The sequence below is a fragment of the Echinops telfairi genome, unplaced genomic scaffold (assembly GCF_000313985.2).
Source record: "Echinops telfairi isolate 266 unplaced genomic scaffold, ASM31398v2 ScPeMD7_7459;HRSCAF=8497, whole genome shotgun sequence".
NCBI classification, from domain to species: domain Eukaryota; kingdom Metazoa; phylum Chordata; class Mammalia; order Afrosoricida; family Tenrecidae; genus Echinops; species Echinops telfairi.
Window position 1 is genome coordinate 8,532,929 of NW_022111359.1, and position 16,626 is coordinate 8,549,554.

Sequence of the window (16,626 nt, forward strand, 5' to 3'; positions counted from 1 at the left end):
ACCATTGGCTCTTGCTCATATGCTACCTTCTGAAATGGTAGAATCTCAATGTTCTTTTTGATACTGTGACTCTGTGTATTCTTTCCATCCTCTCTTGATGATTCTTTCATCATTCAATATTTTGCCTATAAAATCTTTCAAATTTGCGGTTTGAGGCTTGAATTTTTTCTTAATTTCTTTCAGTTTTAGGTATGCTTAGCATGTTCTTCCCTTTTGTTTTTCTAATTACAGGTTCTTGCACATTCCATTATAAGTTTTATCTTTGTCTTCTTGTGCTGCCCTTTGAAATTTTCTATTGAGCTCCTTGACCTCATCTTTTCTTCCATTTGCTTTAGCTACTCTATGGTTAACAGCAAGTTTTAGTCTCTTGACATCCAATTTGATCTTTTCTTTCTTTCCTGTCTTTTTAATGATCTTTTGCTTTCTGCTTTCTTCCTTAACAATATTTTTGATGTCCTCTGCAGCTCACCAGGTCTTCTGTCACTAGTGTGCATTGCATCAAATTGGTTCTTGACCTGTTCTCGTAATGCAGGTGGGATAGACTCAAGGTTATATTTTGACTATTGTGTTTTTTAAAAATTTTTCTTCAGCATTATCCTGAATTTATGTATGACTAATTGATGGTCTGTTCCACAGTAGGTCCCTGCTCTGGTTTTAGCTGCTGATATTGGACTACTTAATCCTATCTTCCTACCGATGTAGTTAATGTTTTTATGTGCAGTCCCTCTGGAGATATTCACGTGTGTAGTCGTTATTTGTGTTATGTAAAAGAGTATTTGCTATCAACAAGTCATTGGTCTTGCAAAATTCTAGCATGTGATCTTCACCTTCATTTCTATCAGAATAAAATAGAATGTTTAACTCCTGGTGCCAAAGAGGAAGTGGATAAAAAGATAAGGGAGAGTTTCTTCCTAATACCTGAGTGAAATCTTCACCATTCACTCTGATTATAGTGAAAGTTCATCAGTTCAAAACCACCAGCTGCTCCATGGAAGAAAGATGAGGCTTTCAATTCCCATAGATTTACAGTCTCAGAAACTCACAGGGGCAGTTCTACCCTGTACTGCAGGGTTGTTATGAGATAGAATCAACCTGATAGCAGAGAAATGATGATAGTTATGCAAATGCTTGTAGCAATCATGCTATAGACAGGAACCTCTAGTGCCAAAATGAGCTTTGCTAGCCATCTAGTGTCCAAGGTATTATGTTCCATGTTAGACGTGTGAACAGAAAATGATTCCTTCCATCTAGAGGGGAAAAGTTGCCTTGGCAGCACAAGTAGTTTGTAGTTGACTATTAACCTAAAAGGAGATGGTTTATACTGGCATCACTTAAGAGTAAAGGGCTAGTGATCTGCTTCTGTAAAAATGACAATAAAAAAACTCTATGTGGTATCTACTCTATAATACATGAGTTGACCATAAGTTAGTTACATGGAATCAACTCAGTGGCAATTGGTTTGGTTTTAAAGGGCCAGAATATGGGGAGAGGATTGTCCGATAGATTTATAAGAAGAGAAGAAAGAAAATCAAAACCAGAAGGACTCCCCTTCTACCTCCTTTCATATCTCTTAATCAAGGAGCTGTTCTAGTCACAGACTTGCCCACAGAAGTCCAGGAATATCCAAAGATTTCATAAATGTAAGCTCTAAGGAGCTCATCAATACCCAAGAGCCTGGGTCCACTGTAGGAAGACTGGTAGAAACTTCTGCAGGTACCAAGGTGGCTACCCTTAAACATAGGACCAGAGTGAATGGCAGTATCAGATTCCTTCATATACACATAGGAGTCAAAATCAGTGGTATAACCAACAGAAGGAACAGTGGCTATAGATAGGGCTTCACTCTGCCCATTCCTAACTGAGACTTGAGCCAACCCTTATTCTCAGACACTGAGAGGGTCTAGCCAGTCACTGGGCACAATGTCCTCTTTACTCTTGGAGGCAAATTCTATTGGAACCAAAGGCACTGGCAAGCAAAGCAGCCCTGTTCTGAGACCTACACAACTGGAATGGATTTGTCCTCCAGGACTGCCTCCCACAGCTTCCACAGACCTAGAAGACTCTGCAGCAAGATTTTTTACAATACCAAAGATGATAACCACCAGCTCAGTGATAGATGAATCTGAACACAGATCCAGCACATGGGTCAGCCCCACCATCATCCCTTCCAGTGTATTGAGCGAAAGGACAGTGAGAGCGGCAGTTGACAAGTGAACCCATGAGTACAGCTTATACATAGCACCTGCTAGCCCATCATCAGAGCAGTCAGTTGGGAGTGATCTGAGTGTATGTAGCTCCCCTGAGGGCACAGATACTAGAGCATCACCCCCAATAAACCACATTATTACAATGAGACCTCAGACCTTTCACAAGGCGAATGCCCAGTCATTATGGGCCTCACCAGTGTGGCAGAAAGCGGCATCTTCTATATCTGCTACCTCCTCTTTAGTGAGGCCCAAATCTGAACCTATCACAGGTTGGGAAACCATAGATGCTGCCTCTCCACTTGTGACCAAGTGTGTGACATTATATCCTCTAAGCCCAATAAGCAATGACAGAGCCCCCACTCCAATCTCACAGGAACAACTACACTTCCAACTATAATATCTGGCTTAGTGGGTGACTCCAGGACTTCAGGCAATAGCCAGGTAATAAGGACTGGAAATACTTCTCCATCTTCATTGCAAAGTGGACCGTTATAGACACAGCAACCCCTTCACGTGTCACTGTTTCACTCAGTGTCATTTGTATAGAAAAGACACATTTTTCCTTGGCAACAATCATTGAAACAGGCTCTACCCATCACCCTATCATGTTGACTAGAATTAATATGGCCAAGCTACCTTCCTTTTTACTCAGTTCAAGTCACTGAGGTCCGCACAAGGGTGAGAACGTCAAGTCCAAGAGACACAATTGTATCTGTTGCCATGACATCCTATGATTATCATGTGGTAAACACTTCAGTTCCTGAGATTTCAGATAAAAACAAATACCCAAAGGCCCTGAAAGAATAGCACTAAAGGTCTGTACCACTTCTGTGTAACTTAAGCACATAGACTGATGTAGTTTCCTCCCCACTCTTATGACAGTTGAGTTCACCCTCTACCTGGCTAATAGATAATCTGGCTGTTCAGTAATTATAATAGGTTAAGTCTCAGGACAATTCTATTAGGGTTACAGTTAGGGTTAGGAATAGGGTTTGGGTTAGGGCATCACCATATCCTTCAATGGCCATGGCAGATGGGATTTCATTTCCTCAGATGGTCAGCAACTCTGATGTGACTGCCACAAGGACACCTTTACTCAGAAATAGAGGCAGAGAATTCCATCTGATTTCCACCACAACTTATTCAACTTCAGGACAGAAGTCCACAGTGACCTGGGCAGTCCATGTTTACAGTGGGAACCCTGAGTTCAGGTGCCCAGGGACAGATAGGACAGATTCATCTATTTCTAGAAGTGAGGTATATACAACTTCTACAATGCCATTGACCACCGAGAGGATGAGGGCTTCTGCTATTTCACTCAAGATCACCACTAAATTCCCTCACATCTTTCATCCAGTGAAGACCACAGCTCTCATGGACTCATATTTTGGAGCTTGGGCCACAACACATCCAATGTTTATTCACTCCTCTGGTGAGAGAATGGCCACTCTGAAGGTCACCACCAACCCAAAGTCGAGTCTTCCTTCCACAGAGGCATCACTGACCACTCTGTGGGCCACTAGTCTTAGCCCTGTGCCGAATACCCCTGCCCCTATCCAATCAAGAGTCATACAAGGCCTTTTCTGAAATGGTTATTGCCTCAGCTGTGGAGAGTACCAACTACCAGCATGCATCTTCTTCAGCTGAAAGTCCTGGGGAAGAATCTATTTGCATGCAGAGCACTGGATTGAAGGCAGTTATTGTCTCACAGTACAGCAGCTCAACCATAGATATAAGCTTGGTCCTTCCCCAAGTGTCTAGTGCTCCTGCTACTGAGGTGTTTAGGACAGAGATCAGTTCTGCTTATTGAGTTGGTAAATCATTTGTTACATGTATATATAACAAAATTGTGTGTGTGCGTGCACACACAGATATTTACTTCAATAAACAAAAAGTCTTCACCACTCTTGAAAAAGGCAGTTATTCTTTGAAAGGGGGTAGCTATTCTTTAAATTCCTTCTCAGAGATAGATGAGGACATTTCCATGTCGTCAGAGAGAATGCAAGACTGACCTTTCCATCACCTCCTCATTCCGAGGCAGGTGAATCCATAGCAGTCACTACCAAGGAGCCAAGTCAAGACGTGCAAGAAAGCACCACTTGATCTGCTCATGAGCCCCTGTCTCTTAAGACTGTGATCAGTCCAGCTTCGTATGGACATCGTCTGCATTTCACTAAAAGACTTTCTCTTTGGGTACTTTCTCCTTATGTCTGGAGTCAAAACAGACGGTTTAAGGAAATAAATGACCAGAGTTGTAATGGAGTTCTTTGGCTCTTGCTGCTGTACTCTGAAGATGTTGATAATTGTTCCCCACTCCTAGGGGGTTAATTGGTCATATGAGTCTATTGCTAATTTACTTGATTAAAAAGAAAAAAGAAAAACAAAACACCTCACTGCCATTGAGTCAATTCTGATTCACAGCAACCCTAAAAGACAAGACAGAATTACTCCTGTGGGTTTCTGAAACTATAACACTTTATGAGATTAGAAAGCCTCACATTAATCCTGAGAAGAAACTGGTGGTTTTGAACTCACCGACCTTGTGGCTTTTATCCCAACATGTAACCCAATGTGCCACCAGGATTCCTGATTTATTTGATGGATAGTGCACCAACTCAGTTGGAGTAAACCCCAAGGGAACAGTTATATGCGTAACTCCCATTATCCTAGCGTGAAGGATTTTTCTAAACCAGGGACCACGTGTGTTCTGGAGATGGCATGCATAAGATGACACAGAAGATAAAGGGCCCATATTCGTTGGCTGTATAGTTATAGGTCATGAAGCATTGTTGAGAGAGTCAGATTGTTTAGGGGAATATGGTCTTCAGAAAGAGTGTCCTTGGAGAGGCCAGCTGCCCTCACCCCTGTGGTCGTCTAATATTCTTTTCATGGAGGATAGAAAGAAGACTCTGAGAAGGGGATGGCTTTGAAAGATGATGAAAGTAAAGAGAAAGGATGATGTTCTCATCTACCCTGCACCCTTCCCTCTCAAATGTAAATCCTTAAGGTGCTTTGCAGGGTCCTCAGAGTTGGGGGTTCCTAAAGGAGATTAGAAATTGAAAGCTATTCATTGAGGGCCAGAAGCTAAGAGGATCAAAGTGCAAAGAAGGTTGGCACAACTTCTTACATGGATAGAGATCTTTGTTTGGCCCATCGCATATTTTGTTGTCCAATCCCAAACCCAGGTTGCCATCAAATCGGTTCCAACTTACCGAGACCCTGTGTGTGCCAGAGCAGAAGGCACTCCTCAGTTCCAACCTTCTAGTGAGAAGCCAAGTCCTTAAATTATTGCGCATTTCTCTTTAAGAAATGGAAAAAAATCTGAGCTGGAGGTGGCCATTTCTGCTGGGCAAGCCAAATGGCTCAAAGCTCTCATTTCGCTATAAACATATTGATGGTCAATATGTTCTCATGTTCCCTATCATGGAACTGTGCATACAGAAAAGTTAGCCTATACCCACCCAACCCCTTAAAAAGAGAGAGTAGTTTGAATAGAAAACTCTTGAGGGAATAAATAAGGTTAGGAACCAGAAGGACTTCCCTTCTGGCTCATTTGCATATCTTCCATCAACTTGCTTTCTGGTCGGTCACAGGCCCATCCACAGGAAGTGCAGAGATGACGACAGCTCTCAAAAGCAAAAGCCTCGAGACCAGTTCAACTGGGAGACGTTCTACGTGGGAAACTCCAACTTCAACTGGTTCCACAGAGACCACCTTTCAGTTCTCAGGCATAAGAAGTAGCAGCATTGAGCTTACTCCCCTACCCACCAGAGTCAACGCCTCAGACAAATTCCCAACTGAAGAAATGACGACTACGGAAAGGGCTTCACTCTCCGTTTCCCCATCTGAGACTTGGGTCAGGCCCTCTTCTGGCACACCAAAAGACACCAGCCAGTCATTGGGGACAGTGTCTTTGATCCCCCCAAAATCAACTCCTGGACACACTACAGGGACTGAGAAGCCAAGTAGCCCATCTCAGTCTCCAAAGCGGCCTGGGCCCACTAGGGGGACCACAGTGGAAACAAATGTTCCTGGGAGCACATCTCCCACTGCTCGAGAAGACTCTGTGGTCACACCAGATTCTGCAAGTATCCAGAGAGAAACCATGACCTCAGTAACAGACAGAGCTAAACTTAGCGCCAGGACATGGGTCAGCACCACACTCCATCCTTCCAGTGGCCTGAGTAAAAAGACACCTGAACAGCAGATAAGTGTAGCATCGGCTAGCCCCGCTTCCCAGCAGACAACTGAACGCGCACAGACTCTTAGTGCATTCCCTCTGGCCACAGATACCGTGTCCATCAATTCCAACTCAGGAGCTCAATCCGCTTCACCAGTATCTCTGAGCACTAAAGACCAATCCATCGTCCACCCTTCTCATGCTTCAGAAGAAAAAATACGGCCTTCCCCATCTATGACAACCTCCTCCATGGACCTTAAGACTCGGGTGACCACCACAAGTGTAGCAACTCGTGGCCGTGCCTCTGTACCTGGGCACCTATCACAGACCTCATCTGTAGGAATGAGCACAGGGAGCCCGACTGCAGCCCCGACTCCAGGTAGCCCCACCACCATGAGAACAAGCTCTGGTTGGACTATCATGCCCAGCTCAGAGGGCAGTGTGAGTGCTACCGATCACATCCTGGCGGCAGAAACCAGCACAGCTTCGCGAAAGCACTCTCTCCATTGGCCCTCCACAGCTGCTTCTGCCTCATCAGGGCCCTGGACTATCCCTGCAAGGCTGGAAGCCATATCTTCTCCTGAGGCAATTTCTGCAGCAGGGAAACCTTCATTCTCAGCATCCACCATTGTATCAGGCTCTTTGTCTACTTCTCACAGCCCTGGGACTGTCGCTGAAATCAGGTTGACCACCCCATCCTCCTTTGCTTCATCTGAAACGACACACCCGAGTTTCAGAGCATTGATTTCTTTGGATACAACCACCTCTATTCCTGTCTCTGCTTCTTCTGGTGGTCAGGGGCTAAGCACCTTAGTTCCTGACGTTTCAAGCACAAGTTGGTCATCTCCCAGGGCAACAGAAACAGAAGCCTTGCCTTCTGTGGACGACCCTGTTAGAACGATTGGCCCAAGTAACCCTCTGCTTACTCCTTTGCCTGATCCTCTGTCCACGGTGGACTGGACCGTGGAGGGATCTAGACCCCCAGTCACAATCACTACCTCCGCTCCTCAGGGAAGCACAACTTCCCAAGAACTCTATTTAGAGACTGCCATCAGCCCAGTCACCACCACTCAGCTGCTTTCCTCTGTAGGAAGTATTCCAAGTGTGGCCACACCCGATGCAATCATCAGTAGCAATGCGATTACTCCCTGGGGGAGTCAAAGCCTCAGAGAGACAGAACAGAGTCCTCCACCTTTCCCCACCACAACTTCTGCAACTCCGTGGCATGCATCCCAGACAGTCACCATTCTGAGCATGATCCCACCTGCAAAAAGAACTCCCGATCCAACTCCCCAAGCACATGGGGTGGGTACGCCTACAACAGAGGCGACAGGGACCTCGGACTCCTGGGCTGGGGAAGAAACCACCTCGAACCCATCTCTGAACACTCACGTGCAAAGCGTCTCTTCTTCCTTGGGAGGAACAATCAAGATGGCTACTGGCTCCTCCGACTTATTGAAGACCACGGATATGCTGAACACCGGTTTGGAATCCGTGACAAGTCGATTCCCAACTTTGAACACCAGCACCTCAGAGAGAAGCGCTCCGTCTGCGCTCACTACAGACAAAGAAGCTGTTCCCGCTTCCATAAACACAGTGGAGATGAGCGTGTGGACCCCAGGTTCTAGACAGAAACTGCATTCCACCACCCTGGACCGCTCAGAGCCACTCACCGCCACATCGCCAATGGTTACTTCCTCCACCCTGGGAGATACCATTGGCTACACATTAACACCTCTCTTTCCAGAGTCTTCACAGACTGGAACAGAGACTGACCCCTCCGTAACCACCACAACGATCAAGTCCAAGATGTACAGAAATGCCAGCTCAATCACAGAAACAAGCGCTGTCTTCCCCCCAGGTTCCACTGCTGTCACTGAGGGATCCAGGCGTGCAGTCACCGCCTCTGATATCATACCCAGCCCAGGTCTGTCTCAGTCCACAAGCTCATTAGATGTCCTCACAGGAATGAGCACCACCCCTGCGTCCTCTCCTCTCCAAACAGGATCTACACGAACACTTTTCACCAACCAGAAAGCTTCTTCCAGGGCTACATCACTTAGTACACCTACTTTGGACACATCAACCACAGGCTTGTGGGAAGGGACCCGACTGCCCTTCTCTGAGTCATCTGGGACCACAGCTCCAATGGGTATCAGTTCCAGCGCAGGGGATACCACAATTTCCACATCAACCTCTGCCTTCTCTGAGAATAAAAGACAAGAGACAGAGACAAAGGCAAATGCCTATTTGACCCACGGACTTAGGGAGACCAGCCCTTCCCAGGTGACCAGCTCATCCACAGTGATAGAAAGTCTCCTTTCCCATGCATCCACTGGTGCTGCTACTATGGAGAATTCTTGGACAGAATTAGCGCCCTCTAGCAAGACATTCATGCCAAGCCCTGCTCACTTTCCAACTACTCATGCTACAGCTACAAAGAGCATTGCCAGCTCTTCCGCCTCACTCCTCAGGACTGAATCAGCAGGAATGACCTTTACCACCCAAGTGAGTGGCCCTGGGACTACCTCACAAGGCACCCTGCCACTGGACTCACCAACCACAGCTTTTGGGGCAGGGACTCAGAGTTTCCCACACTCCAAGATGACCACCCTTTTGAACACAGATTCCAAGGATGTGCCAAGGATGAGCTCTTCTGTGGGAGAAACCAGTTCTCTCTCTTCCCTGGCACCTATCCCTTCTACAACCTCACCTTCCCTAGCGTCATCTACGTTGCAAGAGCACAGCTCCCCCGTTACTTTTCTTGTGACCTCAAGTCAGACCTCAAGTTTGGTGGAGATGACCGATATGCTGCGAATGAGCTCAGAAACTGATACCAGTACATCCGCAAATCTGGATAGCACCTCAAGCGAGATATCAGCCACTTCTGAAGACACCACGGATACAGAAGTGATTCTCCCTTCCACAAAGATATCAGTGACCACAGTGGGCGCTGCCAGTCCTGGACACAAATCACATTCTTCTGCCCTGGCCCATTCAGAGGCCTTTGGGGTCACATCCCTAGTAGTTATCACTTCTGCATTGGGAGATGCCACTTTTCCCACATCAATGCCTCCCTCTTTTGATTCCACCAGAATTGAGCCAACTTCTTCGTTGACCTCTAACTTGAAGGACACCATCACCTCCCAGGAAACCAGTGTCACAAAAGAGAAAGCCACAGTCCTTCCCAATATGCTCAGGGATACTATGACCACTGAGCCCTCCAGGACAACGTTTCCCTCCTCTGATAGCACGTTCAATGACTTAACAAGGTCTACGGGTATTTCTTCAGGAGCTACCAATAGACCCTCTCTCTTCCCTCCTATGTCAGAATCTACACACATGACCTTCCCTACACAGAGAGGTTCTCCTGAGGCTATATCTCTGAGTACACTTACTTTGGACACATCAACCCCAGGCTCATGGGAAGGAACCCAGTTGTCCTTTTCAAGGCCTTCTGAGACTATAAATCCAATTAACACTGCCCTTACCAAAATTTCCACATCACCATCTGCCTCCTCTGAAACCAATAGGCTAGAGACAGACACAATCCCCAACCAAACTCCTGGATGGCAGAATATGGGCATCTCTCAGATGACCACCTCAGTCACAGAAGCAGGTACAGTTCTTTCCCATGTGTCGACTGAAGCTGCTACCACTGCAGTCTCTTGGAAGGAATTCATATCCTCTAGCAAGATATCCATCACAGACCCTACTCGCTTGAAATCTTTTCCCAACACATCTATACAGAGTGGCACCACCGCTCTCAGGACAGAATCTTCAGAAATACCCTTCACCACCCAAGCAGATTCTTCTGGGGTTACATCAAAGGGTGCACTTACCCAGGACACATCAGCTATGGCCTCCTGGGCAAGGCTGTCATCGGTTGTGACTCAGGGTTTTCCACCCTCAGAGATGACCAATCCCATGAGCACAAGTTCTGAAGATGTATCAAGGATAAGCCCTCTTTCTTCAAAAGAAACCAGCTCTTCTTCTCTGTTTTCTTTCCCTGCCACAACCTCGCCTCCCCCTGGACTGTCCACATTACAAGGGTACAGTCTCTCCTCTCCTAGCCCTGTGACTCCACTCATCACTTCTGGTCTGTTGAAGAGCACAGACATGTTGGGCACAAGCTTCAAATCCAGCACTGGTAGCTCACTTCCAAATCTGAGCATCACCTCAAGTGAGATATTAGTCACTTCTCAAATGATCACAAATAGAGAGTCAACTCACTCTTCCACAAACACAGTGACCAATGTGGCAGCTACTAGTCCTGGACCCACATCACACTCTGTCTTGAGCCAGTCACAGTTATCTAAGGTCACATCCCCAGAGGCTATTGTTTCCAGCAAGGTAAGCATCACTTCTTTCACAGCAACACCTACATCTTCTGCACCACCTACATCCTCTGATGCCACAAAAATGGAGACAGCGTCATCTTCCTCCCTTACTACTATAATGAAGGATCCCAGTACATTACAAGGGACCACCTCAGACAGGGAGAGACCCACTGTTCTTTCCGAGGTGTCTACCAGTACCACTGCTACTGGGCTCTCCAAGACAGAGATTCCAGACTCTGGGAGAACTCCCATCTTAGGTTCTACTCAGTCAACATGGTCCTGGAGAATCTCAGGAACCAGCAGTAGAGCCACCATCCCCCATCCCATGACAGGGTCTGCACAAAGGACTCTCCCCATACAAGCTCTTTCTCCTGAGCCTACTGAATCACTAGATGCACTTAACTTGGACACGTTACCCACAGTATCCTTGAAAGGCACCCAGCTTGCCTCCTCAAAGACACCTGGGGGCACTTCCTCACTGGTTACCTCTACAGATTCCACCTTAATGCCTGAACTTCCTGAAATCACAAGGATCGACAGTGAGTCAACTTCCTCCTTGACCCCTGGATTGACCAATTACAGCACTTCCCAGATGAATGTCTTAGCCACTGATGTAAGTTCGCTCCCTTCCCAAGCATCCATTGATGCTACTGAGTTCTCCAGGACAGAAGAACCATCCTCCGACAGAATGACCAGCCCAGACCCAGATCAGTCCAAAGGCCCAACTGATATAACAACAGAGAGCTCCACCAGTCCTCCAGACTCCCCTCTCATGACAACTTCTGAAGGAAGGAGTTTAACTTCCAGAAGAAGTGCCTCTGGGCCTACATCACAGGATGCGCTGACCTTACACATGCCATCCACAGCCTTTTGGGAAGGGACTTCCTTGGATTTGACTCAAGGTTTTCCACAGTCAGAGACAATGACTCTCATGAGCAGACGTCCTGGGGAAGAATCAACTCCTCCTTCTGAGGCAGATGTCAACTCGCTCTCTTCCTTGGCACCCATCTCTGCCACATCCTCACCCTCTGCTGTTTCATCCAAATTTCAAGGGCAGAGTGTCTCCTCTACACTTCCTATCACCTCAATCCTCACCTCTGCCCCAAAGAAGACTACAGATAACTTGGAGGAAAAGTGGGAAGTTGGCACCAGTTTACCTTTACATATGAGCAGCACCTCAAGTGAGGTACTGGCCAGTTCAGAAGTCACCATTGGCACAGAGACAACCCATCCTTCCACAAACATAGTGGCAACTGTCAGAACAACCAATTCTGGACATGTATCACCTGCCTCTGTCCTGGCTCCCATGGAAACATCCAGGGCCATGTTTCCAATAGTTACTGCTTCCAAAATGGTGGAAAACACTGTCTCTGCATCAATGTCTGCATCCTCTCCGACTACAAGGATTGGCAGCAAGTCAGATTCCTCCCTGACTGATGGATTGAGTGAGTACACTACTACCCAAGTGACTGTCACAAGTACAGAGAGAACACCTGTTCTTCTCCAAGTGTCCACAACTGCTGCTACAATTGAGGTCCCCAGGATAGAAATCAAATCCACTGAGAGACTATCCAGCCCAAGCCCTGCTGAATCCAAAGGTCTAACAACATTGATTCCAGAGAGCCATACCATCTCCTCTACTTTGCCTCGGATGGCAGAATCTGTGGCAACGGACTTCACCACTCAAACAGATGTCCCTGGGGCTACATTACAAGGTTCAGTTACTTGGAATTCATCAACCACAGCCTCCTTAGTAGGAACACCTTCAACTGTGACTCAGGGTTTACACCCCTCAGATGTGATCACTCTCAGTAGCAAAGAACCTGTGGATGTGTCCAGGATGAACACATCCCCTATCAAAGACACTGACTCAGTCAATTCTCTGGTGCCTACTCTTGCCATGAGCTCCTCTACCTCTGTTTCTTCCATCTCACAAGGGGAAAATACCTCCTCTTCTCTTCATGGGATCTCAAGTTTCACCTCTATTCCTTTAAGGAACACAAATATATTGGATACAACCCTAGCATTTGGCACCAGCTCATCTCCACATCTTAGAAGCACCTCGGATGACACATTGACTATTTCTGAAGCCACCAAGAATGTGGAGGCAGTCAATCCTTCCATCAACACAGCTGTGGGGACTACTCATACTGGACATAAAGTGCAATCCACGGTCCTGGCCCCTACAGTGACATCCAGGGTAATATCTTCTGCAGCTACACTCTCAAGCAAGGTTGAAGTCAGTGTTTCCACATCGTTGCCTGCCTACACTGAGATCAGGGGAGAGACTCAGGCAGAATCAACTTCCTCCCTGACCCATGGACAGAAGCAGACCATAACATCACGGGAGTCTAGTTTAGTTACAGATGCGCATACTGGCTCTTTCTATGCTTCCACCGGGGCTGCTCGTGAGGACCCCGGCATGGAAGCCATCTCCTCTGGAGGAACATCCATGCCAGGAACTACCCACTTCCAAAAGTCTCCTCAAGAAGCTACAGAAAGCAATCCCAATCGTCCCACATCCCCTCTCAGGACCGGGTCTTCAGGGATGCCCTTCAACATCACAGCAGGTCCTCCAAGGGTTACGTCACAGGATGCATTTACCCGAGGCACGGCAACCACAAATTCCTGGGCAGGTATCCCACCCGTTTTGACTCAGGGTTTTCCACATTCAGACATGACTACTCCTGTGAGCACCGGGCCTCCGAATATATCAAGCTCTCCCTCTGTGGAAGAAGGCAGCACTCTCTCTTCCATGGCACCGACTACCGTTCAAACTTCACTTTCTTCAGTGTCCTCCATGTTACAAGAGGACAATCCCTCTTCTTCTTTCCTTGGGACTTCAATTCCCACCGCTAAGCCAGAAAACAACACTACAGCCAATCTAGACAAAAGCTTCGGATCTGGCAGCAGGCCACCTCCAGACATAAGCAGCACCCCAGAGGAGACAACGGTCACCTCTGAAGTCACCATAGACTCAGAGGCAATTCACCCTTCCTCAGAAACAACAGAGGCTATGAAAACCACGAGTTCTGAACACATGTCACTCTTTTCTGTCACAGACCAATCAGAGCCAAAGGACATCACATCTTCCGGGGTTGCCACCTCCAGCATGGCAGACCTAGCTGTTTCCACATCAGCACCTGCACCTTCAGAGACAACCAAGAATGATACAAAGTCATCTTCCTCCCTCATGACTGAAAGGAGAAAGAACAGCACTTCACCAAGGGCCAGTTCAACCACGGAAACATACACTAATCTAGCCCCTGTGTCAACAGATACTTCTGTCACTGAGCCATCCAAGAAAGACATTGCAGTCCCTGATCGAACCCCCATCCCAGGTTCTACTCTGTCAACGTGGTCTCCAGGAATCCCTTCAGAAACCAGTAGGACATCCGCAATAGCCATTACTGAAACTGAATCAGGTGATCACGTGACTTTCACCACAGAGAATGTTTCGACTGAGGCCAGCACACTGGCTACAACTACCTTGGGCACATTATCCACATTCTCTATGGAAGAGACACAAGTTTCCTCGTCAAGGCCAACTAGGGCCACATCTCTACTGGTTACCACTTCCAGCATAGGGGACACCACTGTGTCTGCATTACGTCCTGTTTTCTCTGAGACCACAAAGAATGAGAGTGAGTTGCCATCCTCCCTGACCACTGGATTGAGAGGGTCCAGTACTCCGCAGGTACCCTACTCTGTCACAGAGACAAAATCTGTCCTATCTCATTCATCCACTGGTCCTGTCACAGCTGCTACAGAAGACATATCGTTGGATAGGATGTCCCACCCAACTCCAAATCCATCAAAAGAGTCTTCAAATACACTGACAGAAAGCAACGTCAGTCCATCAACCGCCCCTCTCATGAAAGACTCAGAAGGCATGACTCTCACCACTCAAAGAGGTACGCGTACTTCAGACACATCAAGCACAGCCTCAAGGGCAGAGACTCCCTCGGTTTTGACTCAGAGTTTTCCACACTCAGAGATGACTGCTCATATGAGCACAGATCCAAATAATGTGTTAAGCTCTCCTTCTGTGGAAGAAGCCAGCCCTCTCTCTTCCATGGCACCTACTGCTGCCAAATCCTCATTTTCCTCTGTGTCTTCCATGTTACAAGGGGGCAGTGTCTCCTCTCCTCTCCTGGAGACCTCAGTTGTCACCTCTAGCTCAGAGAAGACTACAGCCAATTTGGAGACAAGCTTGGGACCTGACACCAGCCCACTTCCAGATGTGAGCAGCACCTCAGATTACACATTGAGCCCCACTGTTGCCACCATAGACACAGAGGCAACTCACCCTTCCACAGAAACAACAGACTTTATGAGTGCCACCAGTTCTGAACCGGTAGCACTTTCCTTTGTTCCAGACCAGTCAGAACCATATGACATCACCTCTCCAGGGGTTGCCACCTCCGGCCTTGTAGACCTCACAGTTTCCACATCAGCCTCTTCTGAGACCACAAGGAATGAGACAGAGCCATCATCCTCAGTTACTTCTGTCATGAGAGAGCCCGGCACCTCCCAACAAACAAGCTCACTCAGAGAAACATCCTCTATTCTAGCTCATGTGTCAACAGATGCTTCTACTACTGACCTCTCCAAGACAGGCATTCCATGGCCTGATAAAGCACAAATCCCACATTCCACCAGGTCCACATGGTCTCCAGGAGTCTCTTCAGAAGTCCATAGTACATCCGCAATGTCCCTTCCTGAAACTGAGCCAGCAGCATACAGAACATTCACCCCAGAGAGTGTTTCTACTGAGCCCACATCACTAGATACAACTACCTTCAGCACACAGTCCACAGTCTCTATGAAAGAGACACAAGATCCCTCCTCGAGGCCAACTAGGGCCACATCTCCACCAATTACCACCTCCAACATAAGGGACACCACTGTCTCTGAATTAACCCCTGTCTTCTCTGAGAATGCAAAGAGTGAGAGTGAGTTAACGCCCTCTGTGACTGCAGGAGCGTCTACCACCGCCCAGGTTCCTTACTCTGCCCCAGAGACAAAGCCTGTGCTATCTCATGTGTCCAGAGGAACTGCCACAGCCGGGCTCTCCAGAGCAGAAGTCACATCCTCAGACAGACTAACCCACGCCGACGCTGATCAGACCATAGGTTCTACTGATGTGTTGACAGAAACCAGCATCAATCCGTCCACCTCCCCTCTCATGAAAGATGCTGAGAGAATCACTCTCACGACTGAAAGAGGTATTCTTACTCTGGGCACATCAACCACAGCTTCCTGGTCAGGAACTCCCTCCGTTTTGACTCAGGGTTTTCCACATTCAGAAATGACAGCTTTTATGAGCGGAAATCCTAAGGAGATGTCAAGCACTCCTTCTGTGGAAGAAGTCAGCTCTCTCTCTTCCATGGCACCTACTACAGAGAACATCTCACCTTTCTCAGGGTCCTCCGTGTTACAAGGGGTCAGTCTCTCCTCCCCTCTACTTGGGACGTCACCTGTTATGCCTGGCCCAGAGAAGACGACAACCAAATTGAAAACAAGCTTGGGACTTGGTAGCAGACCACCTCCAGAAATGAGCAGCACCTCAGATGGTACATTGACCACCTCTGAAGCCACCATAGACACAGAGGCAATTCACCCTTCCACAGAAACAACAGACGTCATGAGTGCCATCAGTTCTGAACATGCCCACTCTGAGTCACCCAGCGTCACATCTCCAGGGGGTGCCACCTCCAGCATGGTGGACTTCACGGTTTCCACATCAGTACCTGCATCTTCTGAGACCACAAGGACTGAGACAAAGCCATCTTTCCCTCTTATTCCTGAAGTCAGAGAGACCAGCACTTCCCAGGGGTCTAGCTCAGCCACTGTCCTATCCCAGGTGTCAACAGATGCTTCTGCTACAGAGCTTTCC

The 16,626-nt window shown here is 47.5% G+C and overlaps 1 protein-coding gene across 1 annotated transcript in view; it reads left to right on the forward strand.

The window, feature by feature from the left end:
• Nucleotides 1-16,626, forward strand: part of LOC101654456 (mucin-16) — a 245,683-nt gene that overhangs the window by 103,983 nt on the left and 125,074 nt on the right. Inside the window, exon 2 of the mRNA XM_045300070.1 lies at nt 7,239-16,476. Coding sequence (XP_045156005.1) covers nt 7,239-16,476 — 9,238 coding nt within the window. The remainder of the gene's footprint in view (nt 1-7,238; nt 16,477-16,626) is intronic.